Below are 21,484 nucleotides of genomic sequence, written 5' to 3'. Positions count from 1 at the left end.
GGGTCACAGAGAGTCGGACACAACTGAGCAACAACAACTATTATGGGGGGCTATCCTGTGTGTCTTAGGATGTTTAGTAGCGTCCCTGGTCTCCACCACTAGATGCCAGTGGCAGTCACCGTGCCCTCCCCAAGTTATAAAAAACAAAAAAGTCTCCAGGCATTGCTAAATGTCCTCTTGGGGGGCAAAGTCACCCCTTTAAAAACAGCTAGACACATTAGCCTGTTTACACAGCATTTCCTTCTGAGGTCAATACACTTTTTTGGTAGGTATTCTCAATCAGTCAAACTCGGGTTCTTGGAAAGAATGTTGTTCCAAAGCTGATTATCTCTATGACCAAATCTTTTAAATTCTGAGCTTCAGATTTCTTTATATATAAATCAATTTTAAAATTACACTGATGATGATTTTCATATTATTATTAAAGTGAAAAAACAGAACAACTTTGCTCATTAAGGGAGGAACTATTTGCCAGTTATAGTTTATTTTGTAAATAAATCATTTAAGTCTATGATCTTGCAAAAGCAGACTAAAGAGCTAATGACCCTTTTACGCCCTGCTTTCACTACCACTACCCCCACTTGCCCCTCCACCCCACATATCCTCACTTTTCAAGAGTAAATACAGTTAACAGGCTGGCATATATCCATCAGACTATTTTCTGTGTTTATGAATAAATAAATATATATATATACACATGTGGGATTTTGGTTTTAGAAAAATTGAGTTATATTATACTCAATGTCCTCAAGTTTGCATTCTTAATATTTTACCACAGTTGAACCATCTCTACCAATGAGTTTTAGTTCTAGACAATGTTGCAATTAACATCTTAAACACTGACTTTAGTATATAGGTGCAAGTATTTCAGTAGGCAAGATTCTGAACATTGTTCCTAGTTTTCTTAATTTATTGGGTACAGAATAAAATTTTATTGGGAGAAAGAAGTCTGACTTCTAAAAATGTTATTATTGTCTTATTCATCCTATCTCACTTTCTGTACTCAAATACATTCCAAGCAGATAAAACATTCAAACACAAGAAAATGGAACCATCAATACACTAGAACAAAAAGAGTAGGGAATTTTTTCTTTAAATATTTTTTAAGGATATCAGATTGAAGATGGCCTACATGACACAAAATCCAGAATCCAGAAAATAGTAAACATTAAATCTAGAAATGATTATTTTTCCTATTTATCAGTGTTTTTTTTAAAACTTCTTTATTGAGGTATATTTTATATACCATAACATTCACCCATTTTAAGTGTAAAATTCAGTAATATTTATTGTTTATAGAGTTGGGTATCCATCATGACAATTAAGTTTTAGAACACTTCTATCACCCCATAAAAGAGCCCTCTTGCCTTCTGGAGTCAATCACCATGCCCACCTTTAGGTAATCACTAACCTTCTTTCCGTCTCTATAGATTTACCTTTCCTGGACACTTCATATAGATGGAATCATACAATATGTGGCCTTTTATGTCTGGCTTCTTTCACTCAACATAATGTTCTCAAGGTTCTACCACACTGTAGCATGTATCAGTACTTCATTCCTTTACACTGCTGAATGGCATGCCACTGTATGGCTACATCATTTTGTTTATCTATTGATCACCTTATACATACTTGGACCGCTTCCACTTCAGGGTTATCATGAACAATACTGTCGAGCACATTAACATGCAAGTCTTTGTGTAGACAACTGTCTTCATTTCTCTTGGGTAGAAACCAAGAATTAGAATTACTGAGTGGTAGGGTAATTTTACATTTACCTCAATAAAGAAGTTAAAAAAAAAAGAACTGATAAATAGGAGTAGTCAGACTTCCCTGTAGCTCAAGTGGTAAAGAATCTGCCTGCAGTGCAGAAGAACAGGGTTTGATCCCTGGGTCAGGAAGTTCCTCTGGAGAAGGGAATGGCAATCCACTCCAGTATTCTTGCCTGGAGAATCCCATGGAAAGAGAAGCCCGGCAGGCTACAGTTCGTGGGGTCACAAAGAGTCGGACACGACTGAGTGACTAACACTTCAGGGCAAGTTTAAATGTAACGTTTTAAGAAACTGCCAAAATGTTTTCCAAAGTGACTGTACCATTTTACATCGCACCAGCACCATTATACATTCTCACAAACTTTCTCCATTTCCTGGCCAACATGTGTTATTGTTTCCTTGGTTATGGCCATTAGATTATAGTGGGTGTGAAGTGGTACCTCACTGTGGTTTTTACTGCATCTCCCTAGTGAATAATGATGTTGGCAACATTTCACATGCTTATCTAGTCATATGTCTATCTCTTTGGGGAATTAACTATTCAAATAATTGACCCAGTTTAAAATTATGACTCATTTGATTACATGAAAATGGCATTTTTCTTTATGGAAAAAAGTACCTTAGACTAAGTTCAAAGATGAAAACAAACTAAGCAACCAAAGCAGTGGAAGACTTATACTGTGAAAACTACAAAACATAACTGAAAGAAATTAAAGACCTAGAAAATGGAAAGGGATCTTTTCATGTTCATGAACCAGAAGAGTTGATCTTATTAAGATGGCACTACTCTTCAACTGATCTACAGATCCAATGTAATGTATTCCTATCAAAATCCTAGATACCTTTTTTTGCAGAAATAGACAAGATGAGCCTAAAATTCATACAGAAATGCAAGGGACCTGGAAGAGCCAGAAAAATCTTGAGAAAGAACAAAGTAGAAGGATTCTCACTTCCTGATTTCATAATTTACTACACAGCAAATTAAGACTGTGGATAGAGAAGGAACAAATACTGTATTACATCACTGACATGTAGAACCTAAAAAAACTAAACTCATAGAAGTAGAATGGAATGGTAATTGCCAGGGGCCTAGGGCATTGGAGAAACTGGGTGATGTTAGTGAAAGGGTACAAACTTTCAGTTTTAAGACGAATAAGTTCTGGGAATCTAACGTACAGCATAGTTACAGCGGTTAAGAATCCACCTTGAATGCAGGGGACATGGGTTCAATCCCTAGTCCAGAAGATTTCACACACTGTGGGGCAACTAAGTCGGTGTGCCACAACTACTGAGCCCATATTCTAGAGCCTGTGAGCCACAGGCTGTGCACCCTAAAGCCCTTGCTTTGCAAGAAGACAAGCCACCAGAACGAGTAGCCCATAGAGCGCAGCTAGAGAGTAGCCCCTGCTCACTGCAACTAGAGAAAGCCTGGGAGCAGCAATGAAGATACAGTGCTTTGAAATCTTTATTCCAAAAAGAATAAATGATTTTGAAAAAAGAAATGGTAATTATGTGAAGTGATGGAAGCATTAGGTAATGTTGTAGTGGTAATCATTTTGCAATGTAAGTGGGTTTCACTTTAAATTTACACAATGTTATATGTCAACTACATCTCAATAAAATTGGGGGGGAAATGACAATGTGACAATAGACCTACAGATAGATATAGAAACCAATGAAATAGTATTGAGAATTAAAAAGTAAACTCTCTCATTTATGGTCAGTTGATGTTCAGCAAGAATGCCAAGATCCATTAGTGGATAAAGAACAGTCCCACCAACAAATGGTGCTGGAACAATACATAGCCACCTGCAAAGGAATGAAGTTGGATCCCTGTTTCACACTGTATATAAAAGTTAATCCAAAATGGATCGTAGACATAAATGTAAGAGCTAAAACTATAAAACTCTTAGGAAGAAATACAGGCATATATCTTCATGACCTTGGAATAGGCACTGGTATCTTAGATATGATACCAAAAGCCTGAGTGACAAAAGAAAAGAATAGAAAAATTGATCTTAATCAAAATTAAAAACAACTGTGCTTCAAAGGGTGCCTCAAGAAAGTAAAAAGATAATGCACAGAATGGGAGATAATGTTTGCAAGTCATATATAAGATAAAGGACTTGTATCCTGAATATATAAAAACATTTATAAGTTAACAGTAAAAAGACAAATAACCCAATTTTAAAATGAGCCAATGATATGAATGGACATTTTTCCTAAGAAGATATACAAAGAGCCAATAAACACATGAAAAGATGTTCAAAAATCATGCCATTAAGGAAATGCAAATCAAAACGAGATGCCATTTCACCAAGATGACTAAAAAAATACAGACAATAAATAATGATAAAGAAAAATTGGAACCTTCATACATTGTTGAGTGTTATAAAATGGTGCAACCACTTTAGAAAATTGGTGGTTTTGTACACAATGCTCATTGTAGTAGTATTTATAAAAGCCAGAAAGTACAATCAATCCAAATGTTCATCAACTGATGAATGGGTAAACAAAATGTGATATATCCATACAATGGAATACTATTTGGCCATAAAAGGTAATGAAGTTCTGATACATGCTATGGCATGGATGAATGAACCTTGATATACTATGCTACATGAAAGAAACCAGACATAAGAAGCCGTACATTGTATGATTCCATTTAAACGAAACATCCAGAATCAACAAATGCATAGAGACAGATGAGTGGTTGCTAAGGTCTGAGGGGAATGGTGGGGATTACAAATGACTGCTAATAAGTGTGACATTTCTTTATGGGGTGATGGAAGGTTGCATTACTCTGTGAATATACTAAAATCACCAAATTTAACATTTTAAAAGGGTGAATTTTATGTTATATGATTTAATTTCAATAAATATGCCACTAAAAACAAAAGGATAAAATTGAAAATCAACAAGGTCCTACTGTATAGCACAGGGAACTCTACTCAATACTTTGTAATTACCTGGATGGGACAAGAATCTGAAAAAGAGTGGATATATGTATGTGTATATATATGTGTGTGTGTCTCTGCGTGTGTGTGTGTGTGTACAGAATCACTTTGCTGTGCACCTGAGACACAGGACTGTAAATCAACTATATTCTAAGATAAAGTAAAAATTATATTTAATGGGAAAAGAGAAATATTTGAAATGCAAATAACAAAGGGCTAATTTCCTAAAATAAGAGATTTTACAAATCAATAAAAAAGAAGCAATCCCACTAGAAAAATGAGTAAAGGGCACGGAAAGACATCTTGTTAAAAAAAAAGAAAAAAATTTTTTTCTGGTGGTGTGGCTTGTGAGATCTTAGTTCCCCAACCAAGGATTGAATCCAGGTCCTCAGAAGTGGCAGAACAGAGTCCTAACCACCAGGGGATTTAAAAAAAAAAAAAAAAAAGTTTTAAATGTCCAAAACTCAACCCTGAAATAAGCAAGAAGCAAATTAAAACAGGACTTCAGCAAAGTGACAAAAAGATGTTATCACAGGAGGATGTGGAGAAACACACTCTGCATTGTTGGTAGGAATGTAAACTGCAATATTGTCTTCAAAGGGATGTAAATAAAATAAAACACACTTTCACAATTCCACTTTTAAGATTCTATGAGTTCAAGTCTCACATGAACATGAAACATGCACAGGGGTACTCCATGCAAGGTTGTCCATAACTGCACGAGAACAGAAACAATCTAAGAGCTAACTAAATAAATCATGGTGTAACTATAAAATATGCTACCATAGAACCATTAAAAAGTATCAGATCTATATGTATTGATAAGGAACAAATATCAAGATACACTGTGGAGTGAAAAAAAAGGTATAAAACTTCATGTTTAATGTGATACTCTTGGTTTAAAAGAGAAAAATGGAAACAGGGAAGACACACGCCTATATAATGTATTGCCTCAGAAGAAGTGACTGGGGACTTGGGAAATGGAAAGAGGGAGGGATATGCACATTTCACTGTTTTGTAACATCTGAATTTTAAACTTGTACTAGTATCACTTAGGATTCCCAGATGGCTCAGTGGTAAAGAATCCGCCTGCCAATCAATATAAGAGATGCAGGACATGAGGGTTTGATCCTTGGGTCAGGAAGATCACCTGGAGGAGGAAATGGCAACTCACTCAGTATTCTTGCCTGGAAAACCCCATAAACAGAGGAGCCTGGCAGGCTGCAGTCCAAGGGGACACAGAGTCAGACACGACTTAGCAACTGACCACGAGTATTACCTCTTACAGAAAGCATACATGAACAAGTAACACAGTTTGTAAGTGAGACGGATAGCGTAGGATAATTAGTTAAGTTTAGAAATCCCGCTATATTTTAGTATAATTTACCAGCCTTTTGCTAATATACAAATGACTTAATTAGCACCAGGACAGTCCCAGTTAGGCCAGAGACGGTCAAAGGAGGAACTAATGATGTAAGCCCTGATGCTGGTCCAAGAATGGGGAAGAAGGTGGTCTTCTCTCCTCCCCACTTCTCCTGTGATTATAAAAATGCAGCCCTATTGAACAGTTCTCAGGGTTGTGCTCCCTTGCTGGCCTGCTTGTCTTTTATCTCTCACAAGCCTCCTATGCTAATAAACTCATTCTTTACCGGCCACTTTGCCTCACACTTAACTCTCTGAGCTTCACTAAGTCCTGACACTATTGAACGGTTTTAATTAAAAGATCAACATAGTGAGTTCCCATTTCCTCCTAAGTCAAGTCCGATTGAGTTTTGGCTGAGCCCCACCTGAGAAGGAATGCAGATTCATAAAGAATCTGTATTTGAGCTCTGCCTTAAGAAGGGTCTCCTTTTCCGGGCAAGTTTTCTATACAGCCTCCTCGGATGGTGTACAGGGACGGGCTGGAAGAGCTACCCCACGAACACTCCCCGTGGTGGCGGGCTTTCAGCCGTGTGCCATTTGGCTGTAGAGCTATATTCAGTTCGCTGAACGCTGTTTAATTCTTGTGAAGCACAGTAAGTGAACGAGCACCATGAATAAAACATACACTTGCTAACATTTATTGAGTACAAGTAAGCCCTTCCCATGCATTTACTCATGGAATGCTCACCATGATACTTTGAAACAGGTATTATTTTACCAGTGGCCCAGAGAAAGCAGGGATTTGATTCCTGTTCCTCGGCCAGCCTCTAGATAATCTAAGGTGAGTCTGGAATCTGCTGGACTCTTTGTCAACCAGAAAAGAGAGGAAGGGGCAAGACTAGAGCCAGAACTCTCAACTTCAGGTCCAGGGTGCTTCCGTTTGCCCTGCGCTACCTCGGAACACCGGAGAAAGGCCAAGATTCCCCCGTCACCCGGCCGGCGAGTCCCGCACCTTCTACCTGGCTTCCAGGACGCAGCCCGCCCCCAGCCGCATCACCCGGGAACCTACTTCCCGGCATCCTCCCCGTGCGACCGCTCACTTCCGGTCCTAAGTAGGCCCGAGTAGAAGCATCACTCGGCCAGCACCCTGCTCTTGGGAAACGCTATCCGCCGGGATTCCCGGCTGTACGCCCTTGTCCCACTGTCGCCCACGCCTTCGGTCAACACAGTCCCCTTACCTGCCCTGCGCCCCCCACCCTGCGGCCCCAGGCTCCCACGCTGATGACCGCCCTCACCTCCTCTCTCTTCGCCTGCCGCGGCCTTTTACAAACGCGGCCAAACTGTTCGCTGTAACGACAGTCGTTATTGGTCAGAGCCGCCCCGCCTCAGTTCGCGTTGTCTGACGGGAGTTGTAGTTTCCTCCTCCTAGAGGCAGCGGACAATCGCTGCGGAATCAAGTGGTGGAATCTGCTCCTACCAGGCGGTTGTACCACTTAAGATTTTTTTTGGCTATGGCAAGAGTGCTCTGGACAACTCTGCTGGTACTGGAAGGCACAGACAATTCTAGGGCTGGTCATGGCTATTTCGGGCCTGAGTGAGTCCTGTTTCTGAGTAGAATTCCATCCGTCATTGATGCAAGTCTTAGATTTTCTATATTTTTAGCAATGTCGGCTGCGATTTAGTGTTTTGTCAAGGGAGTGTTGTCCACCAAAGTATTCGCTGTTTCTATCACTTGTGTGTTTGTATCAAGTTATTTTTTCTCCCTTAATTATACTCTGACGTATTACTTGAACGTTTTCCCTTAGAAGGGGTTGGAATTGAGTTGAGTTTCGGCATGACCTAGTTTTGGTCCATGGAATTGCACAGAATAAATCTACATACCCTTTGTTGACAATAGCTGCTGAGTACCAATGTGTTAAGGGTGAGGCTTGCATGTATTGAAAAACCCCGGAATGAGATTTCCTGCACCTTTAGCCTTCATCCTGCTACTTATTAATCTTTGCACTGTGGACTGGTCGCCTGAGAACTGTCAAATGAAATAATACGAATAAATAAAAAGGTGAGAGCTGTGTTTGTTATATTCAAGGGCTTACTGAGGACTGTAGTCAATGAGACAGTCTCTCAGCTCTGAGGAAGTGATGTGAAGAGGTTGGGGGGAAGGCATAGCACATCTATGATTTTGGAGAAGGGGTATGTGCCATAAAGCACAAGTTGGTAGAGGGGTGTTTTTGGTGACAAAGCACAGGTATCTTAATGATTTTAGTGTTTTTCTAAGTATGGAAAGATGCAGGAAACTAGGTTCATAAATCTCCTGAAAATATCCACATGAAGTCCTATTCTCCCAATTTTTCCAGAGCACAGAGTGCCTTGTTTCTGATCTCCACCCTGAACTCCCTTCAAGGTGTGTTGAAGGTCAGTGACTGCAGTGGCTAATGACTTAATCCTTATAGAGCCAGATGGTGAGTGACATTCTTTAGCTGGCAGAACCTTAGTCTTCTTAACTATTAATAAGAGAAGAGGTCCCTTCAGTGATTAAGATTTGCTATGTTGTTTCTTAATCTGGAGGTAGGGTGAGAAGGGCACATTTTTTCTTTTCCACGAAATTTTTCCAATTTTGTCTTTCAAGATTTAAAATGATCATCAGAATATCCTGGATCGGGACTTCCCTGGCCGTCCAGTGGCTAAGAATATGCCTTCCAATATACAGGGGAGGTGGGTTAAATCTCTAATTAGGAAACTAAGATCCCACATGTCATGGAGGGACTGCATGACATTGCATGACACACTGCAACTACTGACCCACACGCCCTAGAGCCCATGTGCCACAAGACAGAAACCCATGCGCCACAACTAGAGAAAGTCCACAGTATACAATGAAGAGCCTGTGCAGCCAAAAAAAATTTTTTTTAAAGTATATCCTGGATCATCTAAATGATCACCTAATAATACGGTGGGCTTTCAACGTCTGGTTGTTGATATTAGTGTCAAGTGATTACACAAAGCAGTTGTTCTCAGTTGGGAGCACTGCTTACACATCTAGTAGATGCCATAGGTGACAGCCCTTACAACAAAGAATTATCTGGACCAAAATGTTAACAGTGTCACAACTGACTGTTGTAAAGGGAGTGTGTTTAAATTTTTTTCCAATGAAATTGCCCAAATGCATCCTAAGAGATCTGTGGGTTTTCAGCTGATACACATTATATGTTCCAAACAACCTCATTCTAAAAGAGGTTTCTTTCTTCCAAGCCAGGCACGCTGGGTTCTTCAATTCCTTCTTCAAATAAGGACTTTATACAAATAGGGGCCTTTATTTCAGTATGCTAATATTTTTTTACCCACTTCTTTCTTTCATTGTTTTATAGTATTTTTCTAATTGTCATAGGTTTGGGGTTTTTATTTTTCTTTCTTCTTTGGCTTTCCTGGGTCTTTGTTGCAGTGTGTGGGCTTCTCCTGGGGAGCATAGGTCCTAGGGTGGACGGACTCAGCAGTTGCCCCGTGTGGGTTTAGTTGCCCCTAGGCATGTGGGATCTTAGTTCCCTGACCAGGGATCAAAGCTGTGTCTCCTGCACTAGAAGGTGGATTCTTTTTTTTTTTAGAAGGTGGATTCTTAACCACTGGACAACCAGGTAAGTCCTGGAAATAATTAATTAATAAGGTAATAGTAGATAACCTTGTCTTCCTGACCTTAAGAATCTAGAGTTTCTCCATTTGCATGAGCCTAGCTTTCACTCTAATTATACTTAGTTCTTTAAGAAAGCTGTCTAGTTCAAAAGTATTGTTTTCAAAACTTCCTCTATTACTTTCAAAGATAAATGTTATCTTTCTCCTGCAACTTGTTTTTGTCACTTAACATAAGATACTATTATTCTTAAAAAAATATATATATTTTTTGGCTGTACTGGGTCTCGTTGCTCCAAGGGCATTTCTCTATTTGTGGCGAGTAGGAGCTTCTGATTGTAGTGCACAGGCTTCTCACTGTGGTGGCTTCTCTTGTAGTGGAGCACAGGCTCTAGGCGCATGGGCTTCAGTAATTTATTATTCAATATGCAATCACTATGTCTAAAAGTCCTTGGAGGTCAAAAAGACAAAAGGACATAAACAGAAAAGTCACAGAAAAGAAACACAAACAACCAATTACCATGGGGAAAAAAAAATCACTAACTTTACTTGCAATCAGGGAAATAAAAGAGATCATTTTACATGTCTCAGATTGGCAAAAATGAAAGCTTAATAACAATCAGCATTGGTAAAAGCAGGGCAAATGGGTGCTTTCAGACATTTTTGGTTGGAGTATAAAATGATACAACTTTTAAGAGGGCAATCTGACAATATGTATCATACAGTTTTTTTTTTTTTTTTTTTTTTTTTTTTTATCATACAGTTTTTACACTTTACATTCTTTAATCCATCTCTCAATTCTAAGTATCCTAGAGAAATAGTACACACATGCACACAAACGCATTCTTGAACTGTTGTTCCAGTTTTTTATATAAAACAGAGGTATCTTTTTGTTGTGTATTTCCAAATGGGTGAACAGTAGAGGTTTTGTTTTTGGTGATCATTTACTTACCTTTGTGATTTATTCATAATTTATTGTCTTGAGATGTTAAAAAAATTATTGCTTTCTTAAACCCATCTGCTCCTTCCTCTCTGCTTCCTTCTCTTTACAGCCCACTAAATCAGGAAGGCAGTCTGCACTAGTTAAAACATCCCCACCTCCCACTCCCTAACCCACTGCATCCACATTTTGTTCATACTATTTCGCTGCAAGTGTTAGTTTTTAAAGTCACCAATTTCTTCTTTATTGCTAATCCAGTGAACACTTTTCCCTCTGCCACACCTGACCCTTGACTACTATTTCTTTGTTTCCTTCCTGATCTCTACCACATTATGGGCCTTCAGTATTTCTCCCCCATCAGGCAGCTCTCTTCCTCATTCTCCTTTGCAAGCGTAGCTGTCTCTGCCCCCTTCCATGCAGATAGACCTGAGTTCTGTCCTCAGTCCTCTTCTCACTCCACTGTCTCTCTGGGTGACTGCCAGTCCTTGGGCTGGATTACCACCTAAATGCTGATGGCTCCCATCTCTATTCCAGCCTGGATCTCCCTTCCAAATTCTACACCATTATCTACTGGATATTTCTACCTGAATGTCTTAGGTGCCTACACCCCATATTTTGGAAGGTAGATCTCACAGAATTGGCCCTGGTTTGGTCCTTTGGTTTTAGCTCTTATCACCTCACACCCAGTATTTTAGGTGGTAGTACTTACTATCAGCACACAGCAGAAAGCCATTTGTTTAAAATGAGATTGAGATAATTAAATCAATTAAATGATTTACTACCTACAGGGTATATATACTTGAAGAAAACAGTCACCAGCTTTTAATGGGGAACACAGGTTTTAAAGATATAATTGCATAAATATATAATTTAAAATTATGACAAATGCTCTAAGGAAAACTATAAGATGACTTGAGAGGCTCCTGATATAGATTGTGGGTAGAGAAAGGAAGAAGTTTTATAGGAAGAGACATTTAAGTGGAGAGCTGAAGACAAACAGCAGACAGACAAAAGGCATTCACACGGCAGGGTTCTGCAATGGGAGTCCTGATCCCCAATCCACCCTGCTATGCCTTACTTTATGAAGCATTTCACCTGTGCCAGCCGGCTCACTATTAGGCTCTGCCAACAGAGGGAACTAGAGGAACACACAAGGCAATGACAGGAAGGAATGTTCCTTATGGGTTCTGGTTCAATCTTTGTATTCAGTGTGCAAGCCAATGGATCAGTGTACAGATGACACAGGGGTGCTCCCCTCAGTGGTTCTCTGGACCTGCCCCTGCTACACCCTCAGGCTACACTTTTCCTCACTTGCAGCTGCTTCTATGGCAGCTTTGGCTGCACCAGCCTGTAACATCCTCAAAGGCTGACAGATAAAATACAGGACACCATTAAACATCACATAACTTTTAGTATGTTTCATGTAATATTTTGGACTGTGCTTTCTCTTGCTAAATCTGGCAACCCTAGCTCCCTCACCCGGTGGACCATTTCTAAAGATCAACTCTGGCCAGTGGTAGGCAGCGTCTAAGGAATAGGTCTGGCCCACGCCTTCTGGTATGTTTCTTACCAGGCTGCAGGTTCCTGTGATAATCAAGCCTACTTTGAAGAGGTTAGAAACTTCAAGTGCTCTCCTGAACCCTTAGCTTCTGCACTGTCCACTCTGCTTAGAAGTAGTAGCTTTTATTTTTTTTGCACTTGCAATTTTTGGACTCCTTCTAGGGGTTAACCATTTTTCACTATTTACACTAAAATTTCCCTTTTCAAATTTTAGTGGTGGTCTCTGTCTTCTGGTGGGATTCTGATATATAAAGTGGCTTGCAGTGAAGTTGAGTAAGCACTTTAGAAGACAACTGCAGGCCGTATTAAAGATTTTGGTCGCTGTTCAGTTTCCCAGTCGTGTCTTTGTGACCCCCCATGGACTGCTGCATGACAGGCTTCCCTGTTTGTCACATCTCCTGGAGTTTGTTCAAACTCATGTCCACTGAGTCAATGATGCCATCGAACCATCTCGTCCTCTGTTGCCCCCTTCTCTTCCTGCCCTCAATCTTTCCCAGCATCATGGTCTTTTCCTAAGATTTTAGATTACATCCTAAATATAATATGAAGCAAAGACTTTCAAGAAGGGAAGAGTCATGATCAGATCTAAATTTATAAAAGATTCCTTTGGGCTTCTGATTCTGGCAGAAAGGTTAGCAGTCTGGTACCTGGATCTTTACCGTTCTCCTGGAAACCACAGGGAGCAATAAGGAAAACCTATGACCACCGACTCCCACAAACAGTATCTTAAGTGAAGCCAGGGATACAGAGAAAATTCAACACATTCCACATTGAGAAGAAGTGTGGTACTGGATGGGAGGCCAACTGAGTGCTGTAGGGGAAGGACAGGGAGTGAGGAGGGGGCCGGTAGTGGCAGACCTCAGAAATCACTTGCAAATATTCAGTCTGAGAGCCAACCCGTGAGTGGAGCCAGCCGTAGGAAGGACTGAACTAGCATGTGAGCACTGGAAGAGGCAGGGAGGGAAGATGTGTTAAGTGCCCAAAGGGTCCAGAGGAGATGTCTTTCAGAAAGCAAGTTAGGGGATCTCTTTGAAGTCAAGAGTTTTGTCACTTAATGGAGCACATGAAGGAATCAAGGGCGCTCAGCTGGCACAGAACTTCTGAACAGGGTCTCATCCCAGAGAGGAACCATGGCTACACTTTTAAGGAGACAATTCATTGTAGCCACAGAGAAGGGAGGCAAGAAACCCTGACAGGGTCTTTCCCCTTCATCCTCCTGCTGGTACTTGGTCTAGAAAAAACCAACCATTTCAAATATGAATAAACAGAAAGGAGTAAGCACAGCATTTGTACCAAGACACTGTAATTAAAAATAAGAAAGACAGCAAAACTTACCCAGAGTTTCCCCGGAGAAAACTCACAAGAAAATGTTCCCATAAAGCAGTTGAAAATAGTACACTGACATTTCCAGTGTAAATTTTAAAAATCTAATGAAGCAAATGCAGCTAAGAAATACAAGAATTCAGGGAAGAGCTGTCCCTAAAGTGAAACAGAAATTGGTAGAATTTAGGAAACAGAAAAAAAAAATTTTTTTTTTCCCCAGAAATGAAGGTTACATTAAAAGGAACACAAGTGAGTCAGGATACCACAGGAAGCACATTAAGGAACAGAGATTAGAGATGAGAAACGCAGGGACTTCCCTGGCGGTCCAATGGTTAAGACTCCATGCTTCCAAAGCAAGGGACGCGGGTTCGATCTTTGGTCAGGGAACTAAGATACTGTATGTCACGGGGCCAAAAAAGAAAAGCAAATGAAAAGATAAAAAATAATTAAGAACAAATGATAGAAATCAATGACAGGCAGAGGAAATCCAACATACAATTGGAGTTGCCAAAGAAAACCAAAGCAGTGGAATAGTACAAATATTTATGAATATAATTCAGGAAAACAAGAAATATTAGCTTGGTACATGTACTTGGCTCAGGGAATGTTTCTTTTCTTACACAATGTTTTCCCTGGCTTGTCTCTTCCCATTTGCCTGATTTTCCAGTATTTAGTCTCACATTCTCCACAGTTCTGTGAAACTTCTCACAATACACAGCCTGACCTCTAGAGAGCCTTAAGTCTGGCCTGCTGACTATCAATCTGGATTGGCTGCCAAGTCTCTTCACAACTGTAATCCTAGGACTTCCTATTATCTCACTCCTGTTTGATCCTGCTTCTATATACTACATTGTATTTTTTTCCTGACTTATTCTTGTTCTGATGGAGTTTATACAGTTTATCCCTGAGAATCAGTCTTCTATGAACTAACATATCTAGTCTTTATTCTATGGTGACCCAGAACCATAATTCATTTACACTTCTGAAGATAGTGCCCCACTGATTCCTAGGTTCAATATTGTCATTGGGTATTTTTCTCAATCCTTTTTCTATCTGGTAAATTTTAGGATGGGTCCCTTAGAGGCCTGGCATCCTAAAATTTTATAGTGGTATGGCTTTATATGGATCTTTCCTATTTATTGTGCAAACTCAACATTAGCCTTTCTTCAATCTTAAAACTCAAAATATCATCAGGGAAATTTTCCTTTATTTAATAAATTCTACCCACTCCCCTATTTTCTGTTTTCTTCTTGGAACACTTATTGATTTTATATTATAAACCTCCTGAATTGATCCATATTTATTTTTTCTACTTTTGATTTCTGTTCTAGAACATCTCCTTGTCTTTTAATACTCTCACTGAATTTATTTATTCTCATTTCTTGTTGTGACATTTTATTAGTATTCTGTTCTAATTTCTTGAATACAGTATAAGTTTTCAGATTCTTGAGAGTTGCTTTTTATTTAGCTCTACCTTTTGCAGTCAAAGTTCTTCTCAATTTCTGGTGACCTTTGGCTGACTTCATTGAAAAGTGAAGCACTAAAAACCTGTTTGGAAGGTTTGTGTACATGGGCAGGGCTTACTGGTCAGCACACTCCACTCGAAGAGGACTGGTGGCCAGTTACTTTTTGGTTTTGTTGTTCAGTTGCTCAGTTGTGTCCGACTCTTTGCGACCCCATGGACTACAGCATGCCAGGGTTCCCTGTCCTTCACCACCTCCCGGAGCTCGCTCAAACTCATGTCCCAAAAAAAAAACCTCATGTCCATTGAGTCGGTGAGGATACTCAAATATTAGCATCTGTCTTTTCCCTCAAGAGCAGCTTAGTATTTCCACAGTGAAAGTGAAAGAAAGTGAAGTCGCTCAGTCGTGTCCGACTCTTTGCGACCCCGTGGACTGTAGCCTACCAGACTCCTCCATCCATGGGATTCTCCAGGCAAGAATACTGGAGTGGGTTGCCATTTCTTACATGTTTAAGTATGGTTATTGGTCTTCCAGAGCTGAAAACAGATAAGCTAGGGATCTCATTTATCTAGTATGTAAATCTGCTTAACTCCTACTTTCTGGGCAGTAACTCATTTAAGCATATTAACCCTGAGTCAAAAATTTACTTTTTCCTTTTCTAGGTGAATTGCTATCAGAATAACTTCAGCCTCCAACTTCAGAGGCCATAGTGTAAAGTACTACTCAACAGAGACTCATTCATATACATTTTACTCAAGGTTCTTAAATTAAAATTTGTTGTTTTAGAGGTATGTTCTTCAAGTTCTAAACAGTCAAAATGTAGTCACTGGAAAAAAATGCAATAACTCTGTACACAAAAAAGATTTTGTGTTTAGAAATCATCACTCTTTCATTGAAAGGGTTTGCTCTTTATTTCCTACAAACACAGTTTATTTTTCCAATTCAACTGTAACCTCAAGAGCACCCTGTAGCTCTTAGTAAACTCAACTCTAATTCTCTATGCAAACTAGTCCTTACCAACCATCTTTTCCAAAGTAACAGAACTCTTAAAACACATACAAAAGGAAGTTGAGTAAGCACAGAAACAAAACAGGAATAAAACAAGAATGTGAATCTCATTTTCCACAGGGAGAGAATATCACACAAGGAAAATGAGATCCTGATTTCATATAGTAAGTTCTCTACAGCAATTCTTTGCAGTATCCCAATGCAAAGCATGGTTTCTAGAATAAGATTAAAAAGAAATTGAACAAATACCTGAGTGAATATAACAATATGGCTAGACCAAAAAGAAAAAAAAAAATCTCACACACAATAATCACTGCAAGCAGATCCCAAAGGTTATAGAAAACATAAAGGAACTTTAATATCCAAACAGTCAGGGCAAAGAATACTGGATTAATGAACCCCTTAAGTGTGAACCACTTCAGGTTCTTTACAGTACCAGATGTATTTTAAAGTAAAATCTGAATGCATATTGCAGAGAATGAATTCATTTTAAAAACTGTAATTTCCTTACTGGATACTAATACCAGTATGATTTTTAGACTGTAAATTTTTAAAGTGATTTAACACTGAGAATAAGATTTATAGCAAAGTTAGCAATGTTCCTGAATTGCAAATTTGTTCAGTAGTAACCCTTTGAGTAATACTACTTTCTTCTCAAAAAGTAGTCTGTACATTTTAGAATTGTGCAATAAAAAAATATTGGCTAATAAAAAGTATTATTACTTGAGACAGTCAAAATGAAAGGAAAACTACACTTTTGCTTATTTATGCCCAAATAATTTACCCTGCAGTCCACAGATGTATAGGACATAAAATTTTTTTGAATAAGAGAAAAACGACGAGGGTCCTAAAACAGGAACATAAACCAGAAGAATCTAAAAACAGCATCCTATTATTTCATTTTTTGAGTATTTCATTTAAGCTGCTTTTGGTTGCATGCCCTGATCTGTAGAAGTTAACAAGGAAATAAAATTCCCAAGTGTTTATAACTGCATAGAATTGAGCCCCAGAGAATTACACATTTATGAGCTGTCTTTCCTGGGCTCTGGTTTACTGGAGTATTGGCTTAGAGACCAGTTTAGGCTCCTTTGCTGCTACCTGGAGAATACAGGCCAGGAATCTCTTAAGATTCGACGGGCCTTTTCTGTTCCTAAACAAAACACTGGGAGCTCTCTGGTCTTAAAAAGAACAACCAAGCATCCAAATAGGTATACTGGGGATCCTTTCCCTTTGTGAGTCAAACAGGAGAGTTTGTGACTTTTACAGAAAACAAAACAAAACAAACAAAATCTCCCACTATTGTTCAAAGAGACTCTGAAATGTACTAAAATTTCAAAACTAGAACAATGCCATCAAAAAATTAAACTTCTTAATGCTTGGAGCCAACCCAAAATAATAAAACTAGGAACTACAGGAAAACAGGTACCAAAAGAATCAAAGTAATGATTGCACTGAGGATTCTCCTCTTTGAAGGCTGTTTAAGGAGGTAGGATTTCAAGGGTTTTTTGTTGTTGTTGTTGTTGATCTTTTGGCCTCTGAACATTTAAAAAATGCTTTGCCTGGCTGGTCATTCAGGCTACTTCTGGAGTTCACAAGGAACCCCTGTGCCTGACGTAAGGACATTCTACAGTTTCACAGCTATCGTTTGTACATATTCAAATCAAGTTGATTTACTCTTTTTGAGTAAATATAACTAGAATATGGCAAATTAATATATTTTTTTACATACAACTTTGTGTTTCAAAATTCTTGAAAAACAAGAGCTGATGATGACTTTGTATTCAAAGACTACCAAAGTGTGTATTTGATATTCACATGCAAACAAAACTTTATAAATCTCCTGTCGACTCTGCATGATGCCTTTAAGGAGGAAATGACATACAAAGTTTGGTAACTGTGCAAAATATTAAATTGCTAAAACATTTTACATAATGAAATAATACATGTAAATATAGAAGTTGACATATGAAATTAACATGGGTTCATAAGAACTTATCACATTTCAGAGATTTTCTTTAGTAACAAGTTTTTGTTTTTATAATTCCTGGTACACAGCAAAGTTTATCACAGAAGATAAAAACCCTTTTAAACAGATTAAACAGGGAATTCTTGAGGCACCTTCTCATATAAAACACAAGATGAATACAATTATCAATCCATCTGAGAAAAGTTTTCAATCTAAATGAACATCATTTTTTTCCCCATTTAAGTGTATTTTACAGAACTTTAATAAGGCAAGACAAATTTGTGAAAAAATGTAGATACAAAAATGATGTAAACTAATAATTTATATTTAAAAACGGCAGAGGGAAATAGTGGCGATGGGACAGCTCAAACAATGTCTATTTCAAAAAAACCTAAAACAGAATTGTGCATTAGCTGAAGATTACAAAGAACTTCTAGACTCTGCACAGTTTTGGTTTTTCTTTTTTTTTACATCTTTATATTACATGTTTTAAATCATATCAGGAATGCAAACTAGAACTGCACACTACTTCAGTGGAAAAAAGTTCAACATTGTGCAATTTTCTGCCTCAATTTTAAAAAAGTGGCAGCAATCCCTGCATTTGTATTTGAAACAAGGATCTGAGAATCTTTATCAAAAAAGGTAATGAAGGCAAAAATTGGCAGACATCCAGCATCTTGTTTCTTTTTAAAACAATGTGGATGATAAGTAATTTCATGATTGAAAAATGAATCTTTTAAATAAATACACTGTATCTGACATTTGCTCTGACTGATTTGATAAATCTGTAAGTAAACAACGGCTTTACTACTCCCTGTAGCCTTAAGCCCCTGACTTTAGATTCTGGAGTCCTTTTTCACTGGGTTTCATACCCTGCCACTCGATACCCTGCAGGCTGATTAGGCATCATGCTGCCATTCTGTCCTGGAGGTGGCTGCACTCCATAATTTGGTCCCATCCATGGTGGAGAAGACTGTGTCTGACTGGTGGAGAATGTGAAAGAAGCAGAGGGGAAGGGAAATCCACTGATTAAAATAAAATGTAATGCCAAGAAAAAATTACACATATGTGGGAAATATCCTTTTTCTTAAGCCCAAATATAAGAATAATTGTTATGTCAGAGAAAGCAAAGACAAAAGGTTTTTTTCTTTTAAAAATAAGGATCCATGTAGCTTTAATTTATGCAGTTTAGTTCTGTTAGTTTAACTAGAGCTAAGAAAACATCCTTTATCTATAAACATTTATTCCCTTTGAACTCAGAAAAACTCATCTTTAATCTCAGAACTGTTCTCCTGGGGTTTGACATACGTTGAACAAGTCACTGTCTGAAAGAATCTCGATTATCTGGTATAATATGGACTTGCATTTATAATACTCAAAGAAGAAATTAAAATATTAGTATTGTAAGCTTATAAATATTTCAACATAACAAGATTCATTTAAAATAAAAACTGCAAAGTGTTTTTCAGAAATTTAAGTAAAATTGCACAATTCAGGATATATAAAGAAGCTTTTGTATAACAATGTATGAATAAACCCTTCTGCACAGGAAAAAAGTCTAATGAATAAAGCAACTAGGATCAAAGTAACTGTATCCAAGAAAGGCTAGTGACCATTAGTCACATAAAAACCTTAACAGCTATTAAGTTCCTATTTTTTACTTAAATATTTGTTGAGTCATTCAAGCATTACCAAAGTCCTTATAATGCTGGTTATAAATCAAAGCAACACATTTGCAGGCAATTTTTTAAAGATACACACTTAAAACCATAAAGTAAAAAACTCTCTAAGTCCTTCAAAGGCTATGCTTTAGATAGAAGGCCACATTACCTGCTAATTACTTAAAATCTCTTCCTAAGTTCTTGACATTTTCAAAGGTTAATAATAAAGGAAAAGAACAAGTGTGCTTACTTAAATCCTTGCTGGTTCCATGGCTGGCCATACATTCCATATGCAGGTACTTGCCAACCATTAGGCATATACTGGCCAATTTGTTGTGCATTCCCATACCACTGGCCCCACTGGCCATAAGCTTGTGGATATCCAATTTGATTCTGCTGTTAAGTAAAGTTATAACAGATAATTCAGTATTATTTGAAATTATAGGTGCATATACAGTCCTTATATACCACAAATAAACAGCCATAACACATACAGTCATCATTACAATGAAAACTAAAGGATAAGCAAGAGTAAGTTGTCACTGCTAAAAAACAGTGAGGTCATACTGCTTCAACTCTACGATGATGCTCTAAATGCCATATTCTTTGAGCCAGCAGGTAATGCCCTGGAAATAAATATTCAACTCAGGATAACATTTTTTTTTCAGGATAACATTTAAGTGTTTTGTAAATTATCCATATGACTGTTTCCTTTAGATAAGGAAGATATGAAGACTAATCTTATATTCAGTTTACTTAATAAAGTTATATAGTTTAGGATTTTCTCAATCCTATCTTGATGTTTCATTTACTATTTCCTCATAGAAATGTTTGTGGGATCAAGTTTGAACTACTAGAGCTGCCTGGAAAAACAAAGGTGGCAAAATCTGGAAGAAAACGCCAAGGTCCTAAATATCTTTATAGCTTTTGTTTCAACTGAATTCAAACATGCTTGTGAGTTCTCCAAATAGTATGTAAGTCTACTAAGAATTAGAAAAAAATTTGATACCCTGTTAGGTTTGTTAGAACATTTTAAAATTCACTGTGGTGTGAGCATGAGTTAGTTGAGGCAGTCACATTCATCATGTCACTGCATCCATGAACCATCACTCTGGAACTGTAATATTATACATGTAGGAGGAGCCCCTATATGCCATCATTGTAGCTAGAAACATTAACAAGGATTGTTAACAACTTCATTTAAAAATACCTATTACCCAGCCATTACTCTGCAAAGTCAAGAACCCTCTCACCTGTTGCACAGGATTTATCATATCGAGAGTTTCTTTGCCCCAATAGCATTTCACAACATGGCCTTCAATGGTAGTTCCATTAACAGAAACAATTGCATGTGCTGCACTTTCATGGGAATTGAACCTATTGAAAATAGTATTAAGAATTACAATATAAACTATTTAAGGTACTTATAAATAAAACATATTTGAAAAAATCAAACTGGGCCTGAGGTATAACAGGAAGTTAATATTAGAGAATAAAATGGCCTATGTTTTCATTTTTTCGAGAAATTTCTCTTAATAGAAAATGATTTGCCTTTGTGTTGGAAGGAAGGAATTATTGTGGTGAATTTAATAAAAGCTAGAAAAATTTCTATTTCTTTATAACCAAAGTAAATTTTAAAGAAAACCACTAAACTTTTTTTGAACTAAAAGTTCAAAAATGATCTGGAGGTAAAAGTGTTTTTTAAAAACCACACCTACCGAACAAAAGAATATCCTTTATCTGGAAAGACTCGAATTTCCATTATTTGTCCAAATGGTGAAAAAGTCTGACGCATTAGTTGTTCTGTTAGACAAAAACCAAAACCGAATTGCATTAAAATCCTACAAATAA

General features: G+C 37.9%; 2 protein-coding genes across 14 annotated transcripts in view; both read right to left on the bottom strand.

Moving 5' to 3' along the window:
- Positions 1–9,420, bottom strand: part of C11H2orf42 (chromosome 11 C2orf42 homolog) — a 37,523-nt gene extending 28,103 nt beyond the window's left edge. Inside the window, exon 1 of one of the 3 annotated variants that reach the window (XM_043917518.1) lies at positions 7,387–9,420. The gene's annotated coding sequence lies outside the window, so the exon portion shown is untranslated. Of the gene's footprint in view, positions 1–7,329 lie in introns of all 3 variants that reach the window. The other 2 variants (XM_043917517.1, XM_043917516.1) reach the window with 2 other exon arrangements.
- A 1,887-nt stretch (positions 9,421–11,307) lies between these two features.
- TIA1 (TIA1 cytotoxic granule associated RNA binding protein) overlaps positions 11,308–21,484 on the bottom strand; it is a 36,106-nt gene continuing 25,929 nt past the window's right edge. For 7 of the 11 annotated variants that reach the window (XM_043917520.1, XM_043917525.1, XM_043917523.1 and 4 more), the window contains 4 exons: positions 21,352–21,436; positions 20,887–21,010; positions 19,884–20,029; positions 15,895–18,955 (listed from right to left, as the gene is read on the bottom strand). In XM_043917520.1, the coding sequence (XP_043773455.1) occupies positions 18,829–18,955; positions 19,884–20,029; positions 20,887–21,010; positions 21,352–21,436 (482 nt within the window). In that variant the 3' untranslated portion in view covers positions 15,895–18,828. Of the gene's footprint in view, positions 13,692–15,894; positions 18,956–19,883; positions 20,030–20,886; positions 21,011–21,351; positions 21,437–21,484 lie in introns of those variants that run through there. The other 4 variants (XM_043917522.1, XM_043917524.1, XM_043917527.1 and 1 more) reach the window with 2 other exon arrangements.

Source organism: Cervus elaphus, chromosome 11, assembly GCF_910594005.1.
Source record: "Cervus elaphus chromosome 11, mCerEla1.1, whole genome shotgun sequence".
Lineage (NCBI taxonomy): Eukaryota > Metazoa > Chordata > Mammalia > Artiodactyla > Cervidae > Cervus > Cervus elaphus.
This window is presented reverse-complemented; position numbering and strand designations above follow the sequence as displayed.